Source organism: Hyposmocoma kahamanoa, unplaced genomic scaffold, assembly GCF_003589595.1.
Source record: "Hyposmocoma kahamanoa isolate Upper Pololo Valley unplaced genomic scaffold, ASM358959v1 100021, whole genome shotgun sequence".
NCBI classification, from domain to species: Eukaryota; Metazoa; Arthropoda; class Insecta; order Lepidoptera; family Cosmopterigidae; genus Hyposmocoma; species Hyposmocoma kahamanoa.
The window spans coordinates 592,282-607,994 of NW_020653200.1; the positions used below are offsets into that span (position 1 = coordinate 592,282).

The following is a 15,713-nucleotide window of genomic DNA, read 5'->3' on the forward strand; positions in this document are numbered from 1 at the left end:
GATTGAAGCCAGTATGTCACATCCGTCACCTAATCTGCCGTTTGTCAAGCGATCGGTAACATTCATTATATACTCCCGGACACAATTCGAGTCACCTAGCAGTTGTTGTATTAAATGCCAAGTTTAAAAAAAAAATGTTAGATTGATCAAAATCTATAAACAAGCTGGTATACTAAACATCATTTCCATATGCCCTTGTTAAAAATTTGAATATATAAAACGGAATTTTTGAAAATGCAAAAAGCTCTACACATTAGAAATCCAAGGAGACTTGTTTAGATGGGTTAAATCATATATTTCAAACAGACGTCAAGCAGTAGTGATTGGAGGTAATAGGTCTGATTTTATACCAATTCCATCCGGCGTGCCGCAAGGATCACACTTAGGACTCTTATTCTATAACGCATTCTTGTACGACATTGACAAGTGCTTTGTTCACTCTGAGTTTCTTTTATATGCAGACGACAAAAAAGTATTTCTCAAAATAAATTCTTCTGAAGTCTGCTTAAAGCTACAGAGTGACTTTATTCGACTCTCAGAGTATTATGATTGAAACAGAATTAGTGTCAACATTGAGAAAAGCGTTAAGATGACTTTCTCCCATAAGATAAACACCGTACCCTAACGACTATAGCATTAATAATATATACGTAAACCCATGTAATGACGTACGGGACCTCGGTATTAAACCTTAGATAGCAAAATGATGTACGATAAACACATTGCTACTATTATTAACAGGGCTTATAGGAATCTAGGATTTATAAAACACGTGTGCAAGCAGTTTTCTGATATAGAAAGTTTAAAAATTGTTTAATATGCCTTCGTGCGTAGTATTTTGGAATTTGGTAGTGTCATCTGGTCGCCCGATATGCTTTTTATTATAAAAATATTGAGCACATACAAAAAATGTTCATAAAATTTCTTAGTTTTAAGAGTAGAAAAAAGTTCACCACGTACGAGGAAGCCTGCAAATACTTTAGTATACATCGCTTATTTGGTGCTACATTGATGTAATTGTAATTTTGGCAAATTTGGATAAAGGATGTTAATATGTAATTAATTAAGTCTTAATTCAATTATGCCAAAATTGCAATTAAGTCAATGTTGCACTAAATGAGCGACATAGCCTTTCTGATAGAAGACAGCTTCTTGACATCGCCTTCCTCCACGATATTGTTAACGCTCGCCTTGACAGCCCTGCCCTGGTATCATTGTTTCGTCTTGTTGTGCCCCATCATCAATCTCGTAACCAACTTCGTAAAGTTTTTTACGTTCCACCAAGCCGTACGAACTATAGCCAGAACGAGATCGTCTCACGCCTTACAACAACGTACAACAACTCTTTCAGTACAATTGACATTTTCGCGAATACTAAGCATTCGTTTAAACGGCATATTCGAGAGTTCTCCTTAGCTGTTATCTAATTTTTTGTAATAATTGTTATACTGTATATTTAAAAAAATGTAACTGTACTATTTGTTATTTATCATTATTTTAATTTTTAATTTGGAACGTATTTTGCTGCAATTTTACAAATATTATTATGATTACTAACTTTTTTTTCTTTTTCTTTTAAAATTTTTAATTTTTATTATCATTATTGTTACTTTTTGAATTTACATCAGCATTCAATGAACTCTAAACTCACTATGTCACGTCATGCCATTTTTTCAGTGATATCCTATAATTGGCAACACGTATTGTGCATGTAAATTAGTTTCACGTTTTACAATGTTTGCTGTTGGATGTCCTTTATAAATAAATAAATGAAGAAAACTTATATTTTTAGTATTTTAGCCCTTTAAAAATAAAAATGCAAGGCGGCTCGCATTATATGTCCGGGTGTATGTAATCTTGGGTAAATGGGTGTATAACATTTGCATACACTACACGCAGTTTTCCCATCGGTTTCCACGGATTCCACTTTCCTAACCGCAATTTTGTCATGGTAAATTCGCCTTGGTCGGTCCTTTCAGCAACACTCTTCTCCACATTTCCGAACTACCTAAGCATTCCTGTTCTCTGCCTCCTTTTTTGCCAGGTCGCAGCGTTAACTTATCACGCTATTCTTTAATTGGTCCATCAGAGTTACTCCAGCTACACTTCTCAAAAATTTCATTTCGGCAAAAGAAAAAAGAAATTAGTTTGGTCATTGACTTACAAATAAATGAACGACGGGTCTAATACAAAAACCACGAAAAAAATGTTCCAAGTCAACCGATTTAAACGTAGTGACATGTAAAGGAATATGAAAGCTAAAACGTTGAATTTAAATTGTAATGTCATCGCAGTACTGTCTAATTTTGCTTGCTTCGCTGTCAGTCGAACAAACGAAGACTAAAGCGTGAATGACGTTCTGTATACGATTTTAACGCTCTATAAGTTCGGACACTTTTTAGCGCGAACCCGACGTCCATATAATTGCAAATCAATGAGTTTAGTGCTTTTTTAACTAAACCTAACATTCACTACCATTATATAAGTGCATGAACCACCATGGCCGCAGCACGGCAACAGACGCTGGTTCGAGGTTCGAGTCATTTCGAAGAAATTTTTATTTTTTTTACATTTTACATTTTTGTATTACACCGGAAAATTATACTTTATATTACTTTAACAAAAGCCCGTGCGTACATGCAACGACAGCTAAATAAAGCGCTTGTGATGTTAAAACTCTCATATTATTGACGACATTGTTGGACGCGAGGGCGAGAAGACGGCATTAATTCTTATAATTTACAATTTCGATCGTAATGATTTCAATAAGTGTGCGTACGCATTTTGAAACTTCGTCAGTATTATAAACCATGTAATAATGCGTTACATATTGACTGAACACTGCATTTAATAATAATAAGTCAAATCTAAATTAGCATTAATAATTTGAACTTTGTATTTGTTGTTGTTATAGTTTCGAAGAATTTAGATATTATTTACTAGACGTTTACATTTACTAATTAGTACTATGTACACAGGTTGGTGGACAACAATGTGAACTGCCCATGTAAATAGACAATCAGTGTAACTAATAAATTTAGGCTGTATTAAATGCTTGTATAAATATATACAATTACTACAGATATTTTCAAATACTTACGCCATCTACAAATATCTATGACGGAATTGTTACGAAATGAAAATGTTTACTTCGTTTTCTTTGTTGTATCCAGAAACAGTTTGTTAAAATTATATTTTTACACTTGACATTGTGAGTAATAAGTAATGAAGGAAAAGCTTTTCGGCACAGTTCCATCCTCGTTACGCGAATTGCCGTTGTGAAAATTGAAAATTGAATTTGTAAAATGTTAACGATCGCCACTGTTCGTGAACAAGACCTGTCTGTGTCAACGGATTTGTGTCAAAACATCTTGAGTTACAACCGCGCATGCGGCTTGTTCCCATTCTATTTCATATACTAATAAATAAAAGCGGAACATTTTGCAACCGTGGTGATTCGGGAATACCTGAACTAGATTCGTCACTGGTCTCTAATTAAGGGGAAACAATGAGCTTGAACGCTTATATAAAATGCTCAGAAGTTGCAATGAACTTGTTCTCAAATGTATCTCAAATTAATGCAGGTATTATTGCATTTATCTCGAGTGATGGGAAAAACGGCCTTGCTAGAGTCAAATATCTCTTTTAAATATAATCAAGATATAAATTAAATGTACATTAATGATTACACATTGTTTACCCATCACGTGAGACTTGTCAAAATTTCTGCAAATTTTATTAATTAAGGTGTTACTCAGAGAACAAGCAGAAAGTGGAATTGGACAAACGAGATATGCCGTAGACGAAATGACAGATGGGATAGAAGATTGCCTGAGAAGAGAGCATATAGTAGGGTGCACAGAGACGTAGACAAGCATCCGATGCGCAGGAATTGTGACAATGCTAACCTCTTATCATCGTCATCCAGCCTTTTTATCATCGTCTTTTTTTCCTTTCGTCCTAGGTATTTACGTTTAAAATTCTGAATCGTTCTCGAGTCCCTTTCTCCTTCACTATTCTTACGTTTTTTGTATCCGTCGTCACTTCCATCAAAATTTTTGAAAGGAGAGGATGTGCTGATAAATCACAAATCACCTTCATTTCCTTATTGTTAAACTTCACGTCGATTACTATTAAATTTATTACTTAATTATATAGGTCCGTTTGAGGTGAGTATTGAGTTTAGTTTTATAAGGAATGTTTTATTATAATTGTACTTTTTTATATGATTTGACTATTTGTTACATCCTTCCTTTTCGTCTTTTACCATCTCTTACAATAAATATCGTGGACCGAGCTTACTGCATTCTCATTTCCCTACGGCTAGGCTACAGACTGACGAGCTAGTCAAAGTGGCGAGGAAAAAAATTGGATGAAAAGGCACAAGACGTGCATACAGCATTGGATGAATGACTAAAAATTACGCTAGTCATGATAAGGGCGGCAGACATCGAGTATATAACCAGAAATAGAGACGAAATAAGGGCCATCCAGCCCTGGCATCTCATCTAGTTAATGGGCCTTATCACTTTTAAATATCAACTCGCGTTTGCGCTGAAATCACAAATTAGAAAACTGAAATATTACAGCGCCAACAACTGACCTGTGTTTACGTCTCCATATATTCCAAAAATATTCTGTCTTGTAATAAAGATAAATATCTCCAACAATGGGTGTTCCATTCGATGGTGTGAGAAAAAGCAGTAAGTAAGTAATACTTCATCGGTAATTAAATATGTAATTTTGCAATTTTCGTCAATTATAGCAAAGCTCAAGTTAAACTGGTCGATTTGAAGTGAAACAATTGACGATTCGGGTTGGCCAATCGTAACGCAGTTGTCACCGCAATGATTTGGTAGAATAGTTTTCAAACAAATTAAATGATATTTCGTTTCTATTTCTCTATTCATGACTAGCGTAATTTTTAGTAAAATTGAGTTACTAACATAATAAATAAGGTTTTTTTAAAATAAAAAAGGTTTTTTTATATCTTATTTTCCATATCTTCGACGCGGCAGCGTTAAGCATGCCCAAGTATTCCATCGCGACATTGTGCTCGCGCCTAGCTTCTCTTCATACCTCCCCTCGCCTCTCATAGTGACACTCGGCGTCCCGAAGCCTTCCGAAGCATCCCCAACACTGCCGAGGCCTTCCCGAGGCGGCCGATTCGGTATCCCTAAGCATGTAGCAGCTTATTTTTTAGCTGCGACCTTTGTCATTGAAATTACAAAGGTCGCATAAGTTTAAGGTAGGGTAAGTTTCCTCTGCTGAACCATGCCGACTGTGGGCGCCGGGCTTACAGGAGATCTGTGCCAAATAACGAGATAATCCGATTATCTGGTAACGTCTTAAGAGCTTTATGAGTAATATGGGCTTAGTTACAATAACCATTACAATGTTCTCTCCATACGCTACCGACGAAGAGTGGCACGTCATATGGAGTAATAATAACGTCTAAATATAACACAACAGTGATGTCAGCGTCCGAAACGCAACCGTCGCGACGGAAGGATGCTGCCTACTCAACAAACATAATGACAATCGAGAACAATAAGAACAAATGATATTACAATTTTGTATCAAAAGGAGACATTATTGCCACTCTCGTAGTACGAAATTTAAAATATTTTAATTATTAATTACTCTGCAACCCGTTCACTTTACTCTGACAAGGAGGAGTGAGCATGTGAATGCTTAATCGGTAATATTATATACATCATTACTTCAAAATAATTGCCGTACTTTGAAATAATTCTCATTACCACAAAATAACTTGGAACTCCGTCAGTTTTCACATAGTGTACAAAAACAAACTTTAATAATATCAGTACAGAGTACTAAAAAACCGGCCTCAACAGTCATTCATCTCCACAGACATATATCTAGATAGACGCCGCAAGTGTACCGTTTCGCGTGCCCAAAGTAAGTGAAATTCACTTACTTGCCGCTGCTACACTTCAGAACGCGCTCGACCGTTATCGTAGATAAACACCAGTCGAAAACGCGAAAAATGCATGATTGTGCCATTATAAACTGCTAAAGCACCATAACTGTGGGTAAACGGGTAAACGGGTAAACAGGGACGTTTCCTTTCACGAGCAAGTGATTTTGTAATCAGAACAATTATTTTGGTTTGGTATGAATTTCGAGAAAACAAATATGCAACTCAGTGCATGCCTCATGATTTGTAATACATTGCGGCTTTTACTTGGTGCGATATATTTGTGATGCTTTTTTTGGCCAAATTTAACATTTAGTGATGTATACGTTGGGCAACTCTGTTCTCGATTCTGATCGATTTTGAAAACAAAGGGACGAAAATTATAATGACCTTAGCAATATTATAAAAATATTCTATAACTCTGTTGTTATAACGTTTCGTAACGTCTCGGTTTTTTTTCGGTTTTGTAATATCTATTATCAGTAGTATCTGTAATTTCGATAATTTTTCAGCACGTTGCCTCGAATGTCCGAATACAGTTAGGTATTACGACTAATACAAAAAAAGTATATAATGCAAAGAATTAACAGTCTTTACAAAAACCTGGAGTTGGTCTTACGTATGAGTTCGTTGCTTTCGAGGACGAAAGTGGTCTAGTTTATCCCACCTAAAATGTTATCCAAATATAACGAGTAGCAGAGATAGAAATCCGAGAAATAATAAACAAATAACAAAAATTTCACACGTGGCCATCATTAAGTAAACCTCTTCTGATTAATAAGATTTTACCAAATTTTGTCAGCAGACACATTTTTATTTGTATTGCCATTTATCAATTTGATCAATTACCAACAGAAAACCATCTAGTAAAATTAATTAAGACAGTCGCAAGTTCATATAATGAGGTGCGTTTTCATTATTTAAGTTAATCGATAAGATCTTGTATTACAAAAAGATGTTATATTATAAGCTCTTTTCACTGTAAGTACAATAATTTTAATATTTGAAGTCGATTAAAAAGTAAAGTCTGAATTTTTTTTAAAGTAAAATAAAAGACGAATTTATCTTATTCTAGTATTTTTCTACTATATTAATATTAAGACTACTTGTAATCAACAAATACTTGAATCGATTAATTGAATGGAATACGTGTATTCCGTTCAATCAATCGATTTAATTATTATCAATTCTTATAACGATTGAAGGAAGTTTTTCATTAGTTCTTGTGACGTCATGGTGGATACATAAAATGTGGCACGCTCGGTTTTCATACAAATTGAAAGTACTGGCGGCGTCTATCTAGATATATATCTGTGTTCATCCCCTAGTTTGCCAAATTTTCTTCAAATTTAAATGGGACCATTCTTCCGGTACCCTCTTTCCAACAAAAAAGAATTATCAAAATAGGTTCACAAATGCTGCCGGAGTTATCGCGTAACATACATACAAAAAACCTCTTCCTTTTCTTCAAGTCGGTGTATATGTCAACTACTTCGAATCACTGCCCGAAAAGGACAGCTAAATTGTTAAACGACAACTCACTAAGTCAGCTTCATCTTGACTCTTTCTAAAATTTTATTTTTTTTATTTTCTCATTTTAATAAAAAAACATTATAGTGGCAGAAAAGCACACCAATTAAATCTTATTATAACTAGGATTTCCCTGAACTATAAATAAAAGAAGCCTGTTACCAGCAGTAGATTGATTCGGGCTGTATGTGATGATGATTGTGAGTACGAGGGTAACGAAACTAAGTAGATCAATTTCAAAAGTTCATTTCCCAAATTCGTCCTACCGGAAATCGAACCTGCTCATCCAGCGCCCACAAAGTTAACCGCTAGACCACCAAGGCCACCAAAATATTGAATTATATTAAGCACACCTGATCGCGCCGTCAAACGACATAACTCTAAAGCGTGAAACACAGACAGCGGGTGCAAGTCGGGTGCATGTCGTTGTTGTCGTGCATATAAATACACGGAATGAGATCCGCCGCGGTCCCGACCTGGGGGTCTACTCTCGATCTCTGTCCGAAACAATTACTACTGCGGTGAAAATGGTCTGGCTTGACGAGGATAGGCGAGGTAACAATTTAAATATTTGTTGATGTAATAATTGAGTATTATACTCTGCAACGGGAACACAATTTGTCGCGCGAGCTCGCAATGGCATTAATATCAAGCGAAAGATTGTGCGTACGATTTGAGATTTAAAAATATGGTTTCATCTGATTCTTCTTCCGTTATAATAATAATAATTTACGGGACAAGTTACGTTAGTCGCGTATTTATCGCCAGATAAACTGACCAGCACTGAATATGCAGTATCCACAATCACAGCGCTAAATCACGACCGCTGGCCTCGAGCTATTAATGGCAATTTTTGGTAGAAATAAGCAGGCGATTTCAATTCTCGATTCGATATGATGAACACTAAGACAACTTAATTTTTGGACCTGTTGTTTTTATTTTATTATGTTTCCCTTTTTTTTTCAAAATTTTATTCTTAATTTTTTTTCGATATTGTTTTTTTTTTCTTTATTTTTTTTTCACAAATTTCGTTTAGCATTATATTAGTAAATAAATGTAACTTTTTACAAAAAATAACAGAAAATGACCAAAACATAAAGTTGGCGTAGTGTGCGTAGGTGGTATCGATACACACGCTACCCCAACCTTGCATGTTAATAAAATGCATAACAATTAAGAAATCCCATTGCAGTATGTCACTGTCTGAAACACATTGAAATTACATTCTCCGCTTAAGAAGATATACTACAGCTTTTTAATAATTACACGATAGATCACTTTTGCATGAAAAATAATGATTACAATGTACATGTGATAATGGCATCCCTAGACGCCACTACGGTTGGCCGCGCTAATCATAACATTGAGCAAAAGTTTTTTTAAAACAACAATGATGTCCTTTATAGCCGGTCAATGGCCGGCACACATCTGTTGACCGGAATGAAACCATTATTTTAAAGTGCCAAACGATGTGATTATATAACCTCAATCGGAATGTCTCACTACGCGAGTATAAAGAATAATGTCTTTCCCTAGTACAGTACCTGCTAAAATTACAATATGGACGCAAAAGCGTCTCTAAGTAACGGCTAAGTTATTGTATGTTATAGTATGTCCCCTATGTTGCGGTGACACGAACACGAATAAGAAAAATCAACTCTACTCGCGACATTTCAGGGTCCAAAATAAGTTGGCAGTGATTACTTTTTCTTGTATATTTCGACTTACCTGTACTGATTCTGTGTCGCCGTCGCCTTCGCCGCCCCCGCCGCGGTCGTTCACGATGTCCTATAAACAAATGCCTTATTAGTCCTTTGTAATGATGTCTTGGAATCTTCACAATTACGATAACTGTGGAGATATCTTCGTTTACCTTATTAAGAAGTTAATACGTAGGCGTAGATTCGAGATTGGCCAATGTGAAATGAGTTATTTTCAACGATAGAAAAAGTCCTTGTACACGACAAAGTTTCTCGCTGGAAACGTGCCTGACTTCCTGAGTACAAACAGACTCGTATACAAACTAGAATAGCCTCTTCAAATTAAGAAGCTTGCATGAGCAAGCAATCGTAACGAATACGTTTTTCGATAATAGTCGCAAAAAATTTAAATATAGGAATATTTTTTATACAAGATCTGCTTACAGTCCAGTTACACCGGAAACCCGCGTGCGCGCACTTTTTGGCTCGCAATGGACAGATTCGAATTATGTTTGTCAGTGATCCATTCGTCACCGGAGTCGGGAATACAGCCAATTTTCGTATTTATACGTGTTTTTAGAAAACGTGTCTGTTCGAGCACGAGGTTAATGTATTTATTCGTTTAATTTTACACAAATTGAGTGCTAAAGATAGTGAAGGCCATAGGTCGTACTTATTTCCTAAACAGAGTCTCTAAGATACCCTACATAGGAAACTAATTAATATAATTATACTAGTAAATATAATTATATATGTATAGCTCATATTCACAATAAAGAATACACGTAGACAACATAAACTTGATGTCATAGCCTAGTTGAATCACCGCAGTGAACCTACTTTCACGAAGAAGTTAGCACATATTATGATAATACACGTGCTCACATTTTGAAGTGCTGTGCGACGTATTATTATGTATACTGTACACCAATGCGTTAAATGGAAGAGTGCATATTATCTTTATTTTTATGAATACCATGAGTAAAACATATAAATGATGTCACGTGCATCACATTACAGCAAGCGAAGCTCTACTTGAAAATAAATTATTATAATTTTTTTATTCTTTTTACTCGCATATTATTGTTATAGTTGAAGTAACTAAGTATATTATAGTTATTTCCAACGTTTTTTTAAGCAGCCTAAAAAGGTATTTACCTCCATGTCGACATGGCCGACGCCGGTGGAACGTCGCTTGGGACGGCGGCGGCGTTGGATCACGTTGAGCGCGGCCTGCGTGCTCGCTGGTGACGTCGTGCTCGATGATTTGCTCTCCGAGCTGCTCTCTCTCTCCTTGTCCTCGTCAGCTGCACGCGAGCAGAAGGCACGTAATATTCATATAAAAAGCTGTTAAAGTAAACAGCTACAAGGTAAATAAGGATTTGAGGTACTAATTGTGCGACTTCAAAGAACTCTGTAACGAATGAAAAACTTCGACAGGACAACTACTTACGAGACTATTTTGAGATAATTATAAATAACATAAATTACTACACAACTTGTAAATCTGAAATTTAAATCTAAGTAATATTTTTATTTGCCAAAAATAGGATTAACATTATAGGGCTATACGTATTTAATAACGGCCACCGTGGTCGAGCGACTTGCACAGCGGTTTTCATGGCGAAGTCATCTCTGAGGTTTTGGGTTCGATCCCCGCCGGGCCAATGTGGAACATACAAACTTTTCAATATTGTCTTGGGTCTGGGTGTTTGTACGTCGTTGTTTCCGATTTCCATAACTTCAGTTCCTTATTTTTGGATCATATCGTCTAATATTTATTATATTATTTATTTGGACAAGGCTCAAAAGATACTGAAATAGGGGATATTGAAACCACTGTTATAGATCTAGCACCGAAATGTGAAACGAGCATCTCACTTATAAAGTTTGCGTGTCAATGTATCTGTGAATGTCTTGCTGATATTGTTCGTCTCCGGGGCCCTGTTCTCGAAACACGTAGTTTCGGTCGTTTTCCCACTATGGATAACTTACGGGACTACGATGGAAATCCGTCAACGAAAAGTCTTCGAAAGTTCGAAACTGTCAAATCGCATTGTCATACATTCTTAGTTCTAGCCCCGGTCGAAACTCAAGTTTGTTGGGCATCCATAGTGACAAAACGGCCGTAACTACGTATTTCGTGCTTCCAGAGTAGGGCCCCAACTTTCGCTGAGCTTATGCTAAGTTATTTATAGCTACCTGTGCGACTTTCGTCTTTGCCGGCAGGGGTGGAGACCACAGTGGTGGCAGCGGAGCCGGAGGGCGGGCGGCGCAACGGTATTGTCACCGTAGCCTCTGCCGCCGCCGGCGGCGCGGTCGCACTCGGCAACTGCCGCAACGAAGGCGTCGAAGCCGCGTCTTCCAGTTCAAACTAGACGTAACGTTTTTGTTAATAAACAGCCATTTACTCTCAAAAGGTCGTCTCAAGTTGTCCAATCTTGCTGGTTATACGACTAAGTAGTTCGTGTTAAGTTCAAATTGAACACAACCTTCAAACTACTTGTTAACTGTTGCACAAACGAGAAATATACCATTTTGTTGAGCTGACTAAACTACAGCAGCGGGAATAAACGGATGAAAGATACACGCGAAATATAATTTAGTTAACAACATACAAATACGAAAACCTAAAAAAACTGTATCCATATTTTAAAAATGTATGCAATAACTAGAAAATACAATAAAAAATAGTTTATCGTTAATGCAAACAACAACAAGAAAATTTCAATAATTACAACAAAAGCAAGTGCCACAAAAAAACCTAGAGGGAAGAGGAAAAAAAATCGAAGTTAAAAGATCAGGCTGCACATAAATAGTTCCCAAGTCAATTTGGCCCGGGTAAACTATGTATACCCGGGCCAAATTGACTTTACTTTATTAATTATACTCCGTCTAACCATTTATTTAACTTTTGACAGCTCGAATTCCAATCAATCAGTGATGACCTAATGCGTTTCTGATTTGATTTTTTATAACAATCGATTTTATTTACGAAGAAATTTTAATCGTGAATGTGAGCGGGTTTAAAAAAAGATATTGTCAGATTGGGATCGTGGTGTTATGTTTGACAATTTGTGTACTCAAGAATTAATAATTAATGGTAATGAGGATTCAAGTGGTGATTCCCGTTAATATGGAGAAGAATCCGACGGTTTATTATAATAAACAATAACAATTTACTATAGTTATGTATAATTTACTTCATTTCATTTTAATGTACTAGACAGGTACCAAAATTTATCAACTTGAATCTGTGCGCTCGATAAATATCGGAGCTAAAGAGCACGTCGCTTCACTAAAATTAAAAATAAAAGAGTCCAAGAAGTATTGCATTTTTTGTCTATGGTTGTATGTCAATAATTGCGGAACTTCAGAGGCATGCATATTATTATGTCAAAAGCTAAATAAGTGGGTAGGCGGAGTATAATTTAATGTTTAAGTAACAAATTTAAAAGAATGTTATCACAAACGATAGGAAACGTGCTTTTATGAATAAACAAATGAAGAACAGCGAGTCCCTACGAAAGTATACAAAATGTAAAAATATTATCGATTTCTCTTTAAGGATACTAAACTCATTAATGCGAACAACGTGTAGGGAAACAAGTATATTTTTTGACTTCTCATACAAATTACTGGAATCCGTATAGGCAACTCAGCGTACGTTGATGTGATGCGTATTTGCCAAAATTCCTTACATGGTGTCCTAATCGACTTTTTTGACGTACACTCGCAATTACATGGTTATATGTAATGTAGGTATATTTAGATTTCGCCTCTAAAAATACCGTCACGTGTAATAAACACACAAAATGACTCTATCAATTTTGGCAAAAAAAAAATGTAAATTGTATTATTGAATTCGTTTTTTAATGGTCGACGAAAACCCTGCTGCGCGCTAGAGCACCTTCAAATTAAATTAGATGCTTATAAAAATACTGCAGTGGCACCACTGTGACGGTGCAGCCGGGGCATTACTGATTTTCAAACAATAATCAGAAGAGCAGTTGCAGCGCCGCTGACGTGACACGCGTGCGCCACTTTTGCAGTCACAATAAGTAAACTAAAAATTACTGAAGCGCTACAGCCGCGCAACTGCAGGGCTTCTATAAGCGTCAAATTTGAAGGTGCCCTTGGAGACACCGTGTCGAGGACGCTATAATAACGAAATCATTCGGGGCAACATGACACACGAGTTTTATATTGGTAATCAGCAGAGTTCAGAACAGGCAGAATATGTTAACCTAAACTTCAAATAATAATACAACAGAGTGAATATTACATTCTACTAAAATTCCCGTATTATTTAGTTAGTAAAACCAAAGTTATCCTGTTGAGTTTTAATATTGACGCATTAAGTTCGGTTATCCTTTTACCAATGAAACGATTGTTTTTTATAGGAAGTAGAAGTGTCAGTTAAATGGATGATCTTTTATTGTCATATATATTTTTTTTCTATCCTCTAAGCATATATGTCGGCGTATTAAAAAATTTCAAAAACAGCCAAGCAATAATACTAGGTTACTTTTGTATCGCGTTAAAAACAAAAACAATAAACTCGCACTGACTGAAAAAAAATTTACAAAAAAATCAAGTCATCTTTTGTGGAATATATACTCATATCGGTACGTTTGGTCCCGACCAATCCCCGACAAACGAAATGCGGCAAATTTACGCTAACGCTGTTTTGAATCCTTTTCAGTTGCACTTAGGTTGATATTAAAACAACACAATTATTATCGAGTTCTTAGGTTTTCGCGATTGTTACACATAGGAAATGAAACTATTTTTCCGGATTTAAAACGCGTATACTTGTTTGGCCCATGGTCCGTGACCAAACCGACGTTTCGGGCCCTTTACAGGTCGCATGGTCAACCGTGACAAAACAAATATACGCGATTTAAATCCGGAAATATTCACTCTAATAATATCAATTTATTGCCAGCTCTGGTTTGGATGTGCACGTAGGTATTTACATACAATTTTAATACAGTGGAAAGTAGTACAATTACCGCGCATATATCCGCTGATCGAGAAGATATAAGGTATTGAGCCTCCAGTCCATTATTAATAATAATGAATTTTGGCACATTGTAAATGGGCCACCTTGTGTTATGAAAGAAAAAATATGTACATGTTTAGCAGTTGCAAGTCAAGAGCCATACAATGCGTATTTTGAGTTTCACGAAATTTCACGAAATGAAATATGACGTTGAAAATACGACTACACCTTTCTGTTATACCCTGTATACAGGGTTATTTTTAAAATACTAACAACCTCGCACGATTATGTTGTTAACGTCATAAGCAACAACTTTTGTTCCATGACATTTTAATTATTCATCATATTTTGCTTTCATACAAAAATTAATAAATTTAAATTGGTCACTCTAAACAATAATAACTCTGTGCGGTAGGAAGGTGGGAGTCGTCACGGAGGACATTTGGACATTTGCACATTTTAACTTATTCTACCATATACAAATGTAAAAAGTGTCAAATTGTACAACAAAAATGACTTTATTTTTGGTAAATTTGTTGAATACATTATATTATTTTTAGTCGGTTCTTGAATTCAATATATTAGATTAAATACAATTTTCAACATAGCTTTAAATTAGGCTGAATGTATGTAAATCTAAGTCATTGTATAAATTTCACTGCTGTCAAAATTGTCTCTGTACTGTTCGTCTCTTGCCTGTGCTAAATAAACCGCGTTTAATTTGTCAAGAATTTTGTTTTAATTTAAATTACAAAAATAATAAGTAACCAGCCCTCTACACTTAACAAAATTTATTGTTCTTTTTAAAAAGTCACGGAATAAAAGTTATTGTTTCATGGAACAAAAGTTATTGTTTATAATGTTAGTAAGTCCTGTGAGGTTGTTAGTATTTTACAAATAATCCTGTATGTGAACACATATATAGGAGCAGTTCTGCCTTCCCCTTTCCTTCATTGGGGAACCAAGATGTAGGCTGAAGCCCACCCCAGCTGTGAATATACCTAAGATTCGTCCAAAGCATTACGCTTCCATATTCAAATAGCGTAGGGCTATGGAGTAACATTTACCTGCTTCCAGATTTGGTCCACGAAGACTATGACGCAGTAAATAGACATTATACAGGTGCGAATGCTCCTTGCCAATTTTATATCAGGAGAGATGGAGGTCAAATGCGCACTATTTTGTCTTATAAAAGTTCAAGAATTTAGCGGATATTACGAAATTAACTATGAGAAGCGTAAATCAAACAATATACTTTCTAGCCCCCGGAATAAAAACAAATATATTGCATCTTATTACAATTGCAATGTTAAGGTATACACAGAAAAATATTGCATTTTCGTACTAGATGCGGCGTCCCAAAAACACGCTGTGTTTCACTGATGTGCGGTGAAGACACAGCACTTCAAACTCGTAGATTAACAAGCAACAGTGTTCTGATATCACATAGCAAAGTAGTGACAACATGAATAAAAATCGTTACTATGGTTACCATATATAAATTTTAAAAATATAATAAAAAACTATGGTTTAAAGA

General features: G+C 35.7%; 1 protein-coding gene across 10 annotated transcripts in view; it reads right to left on the bottom strand.

The window, feature by feature from the left end:
- LOC113226789 (protein phosphatase 1 regulatory subunit 12B) overlaps positions 1–15,713 on the bottom strand; it is an 80,480-nt gene that overhangs the window by 17,910 nt on the left and 46,857 nt on the right. For 8 of the 10 annotated variants that reach the window (XM_026459734.1, XM_026460096.1, XM_026460028.1 and 5 more), the window contains 3 exons: positions 11,374–11,545; positions 10,330–10,478; positions 9,200–9,259 (listed from right to left, as the gene is read on the bottom strand). In XM_026459734.1, the coding sequence (XP_026315519.1) occupies positions 9,200–9,259; positions 10,330–10,478; positions 11,374–11,545 (381 nt within the window). The remainder of the gene's footprint in view (positions 1–9,199; positions 9,260–10,329; positions 10,479–11,373; positions 11,546–15,713) is intronic. The other 2 variants (XR_003310183.1, XR_003310185.1) reach the window with 1 other exon arrangement.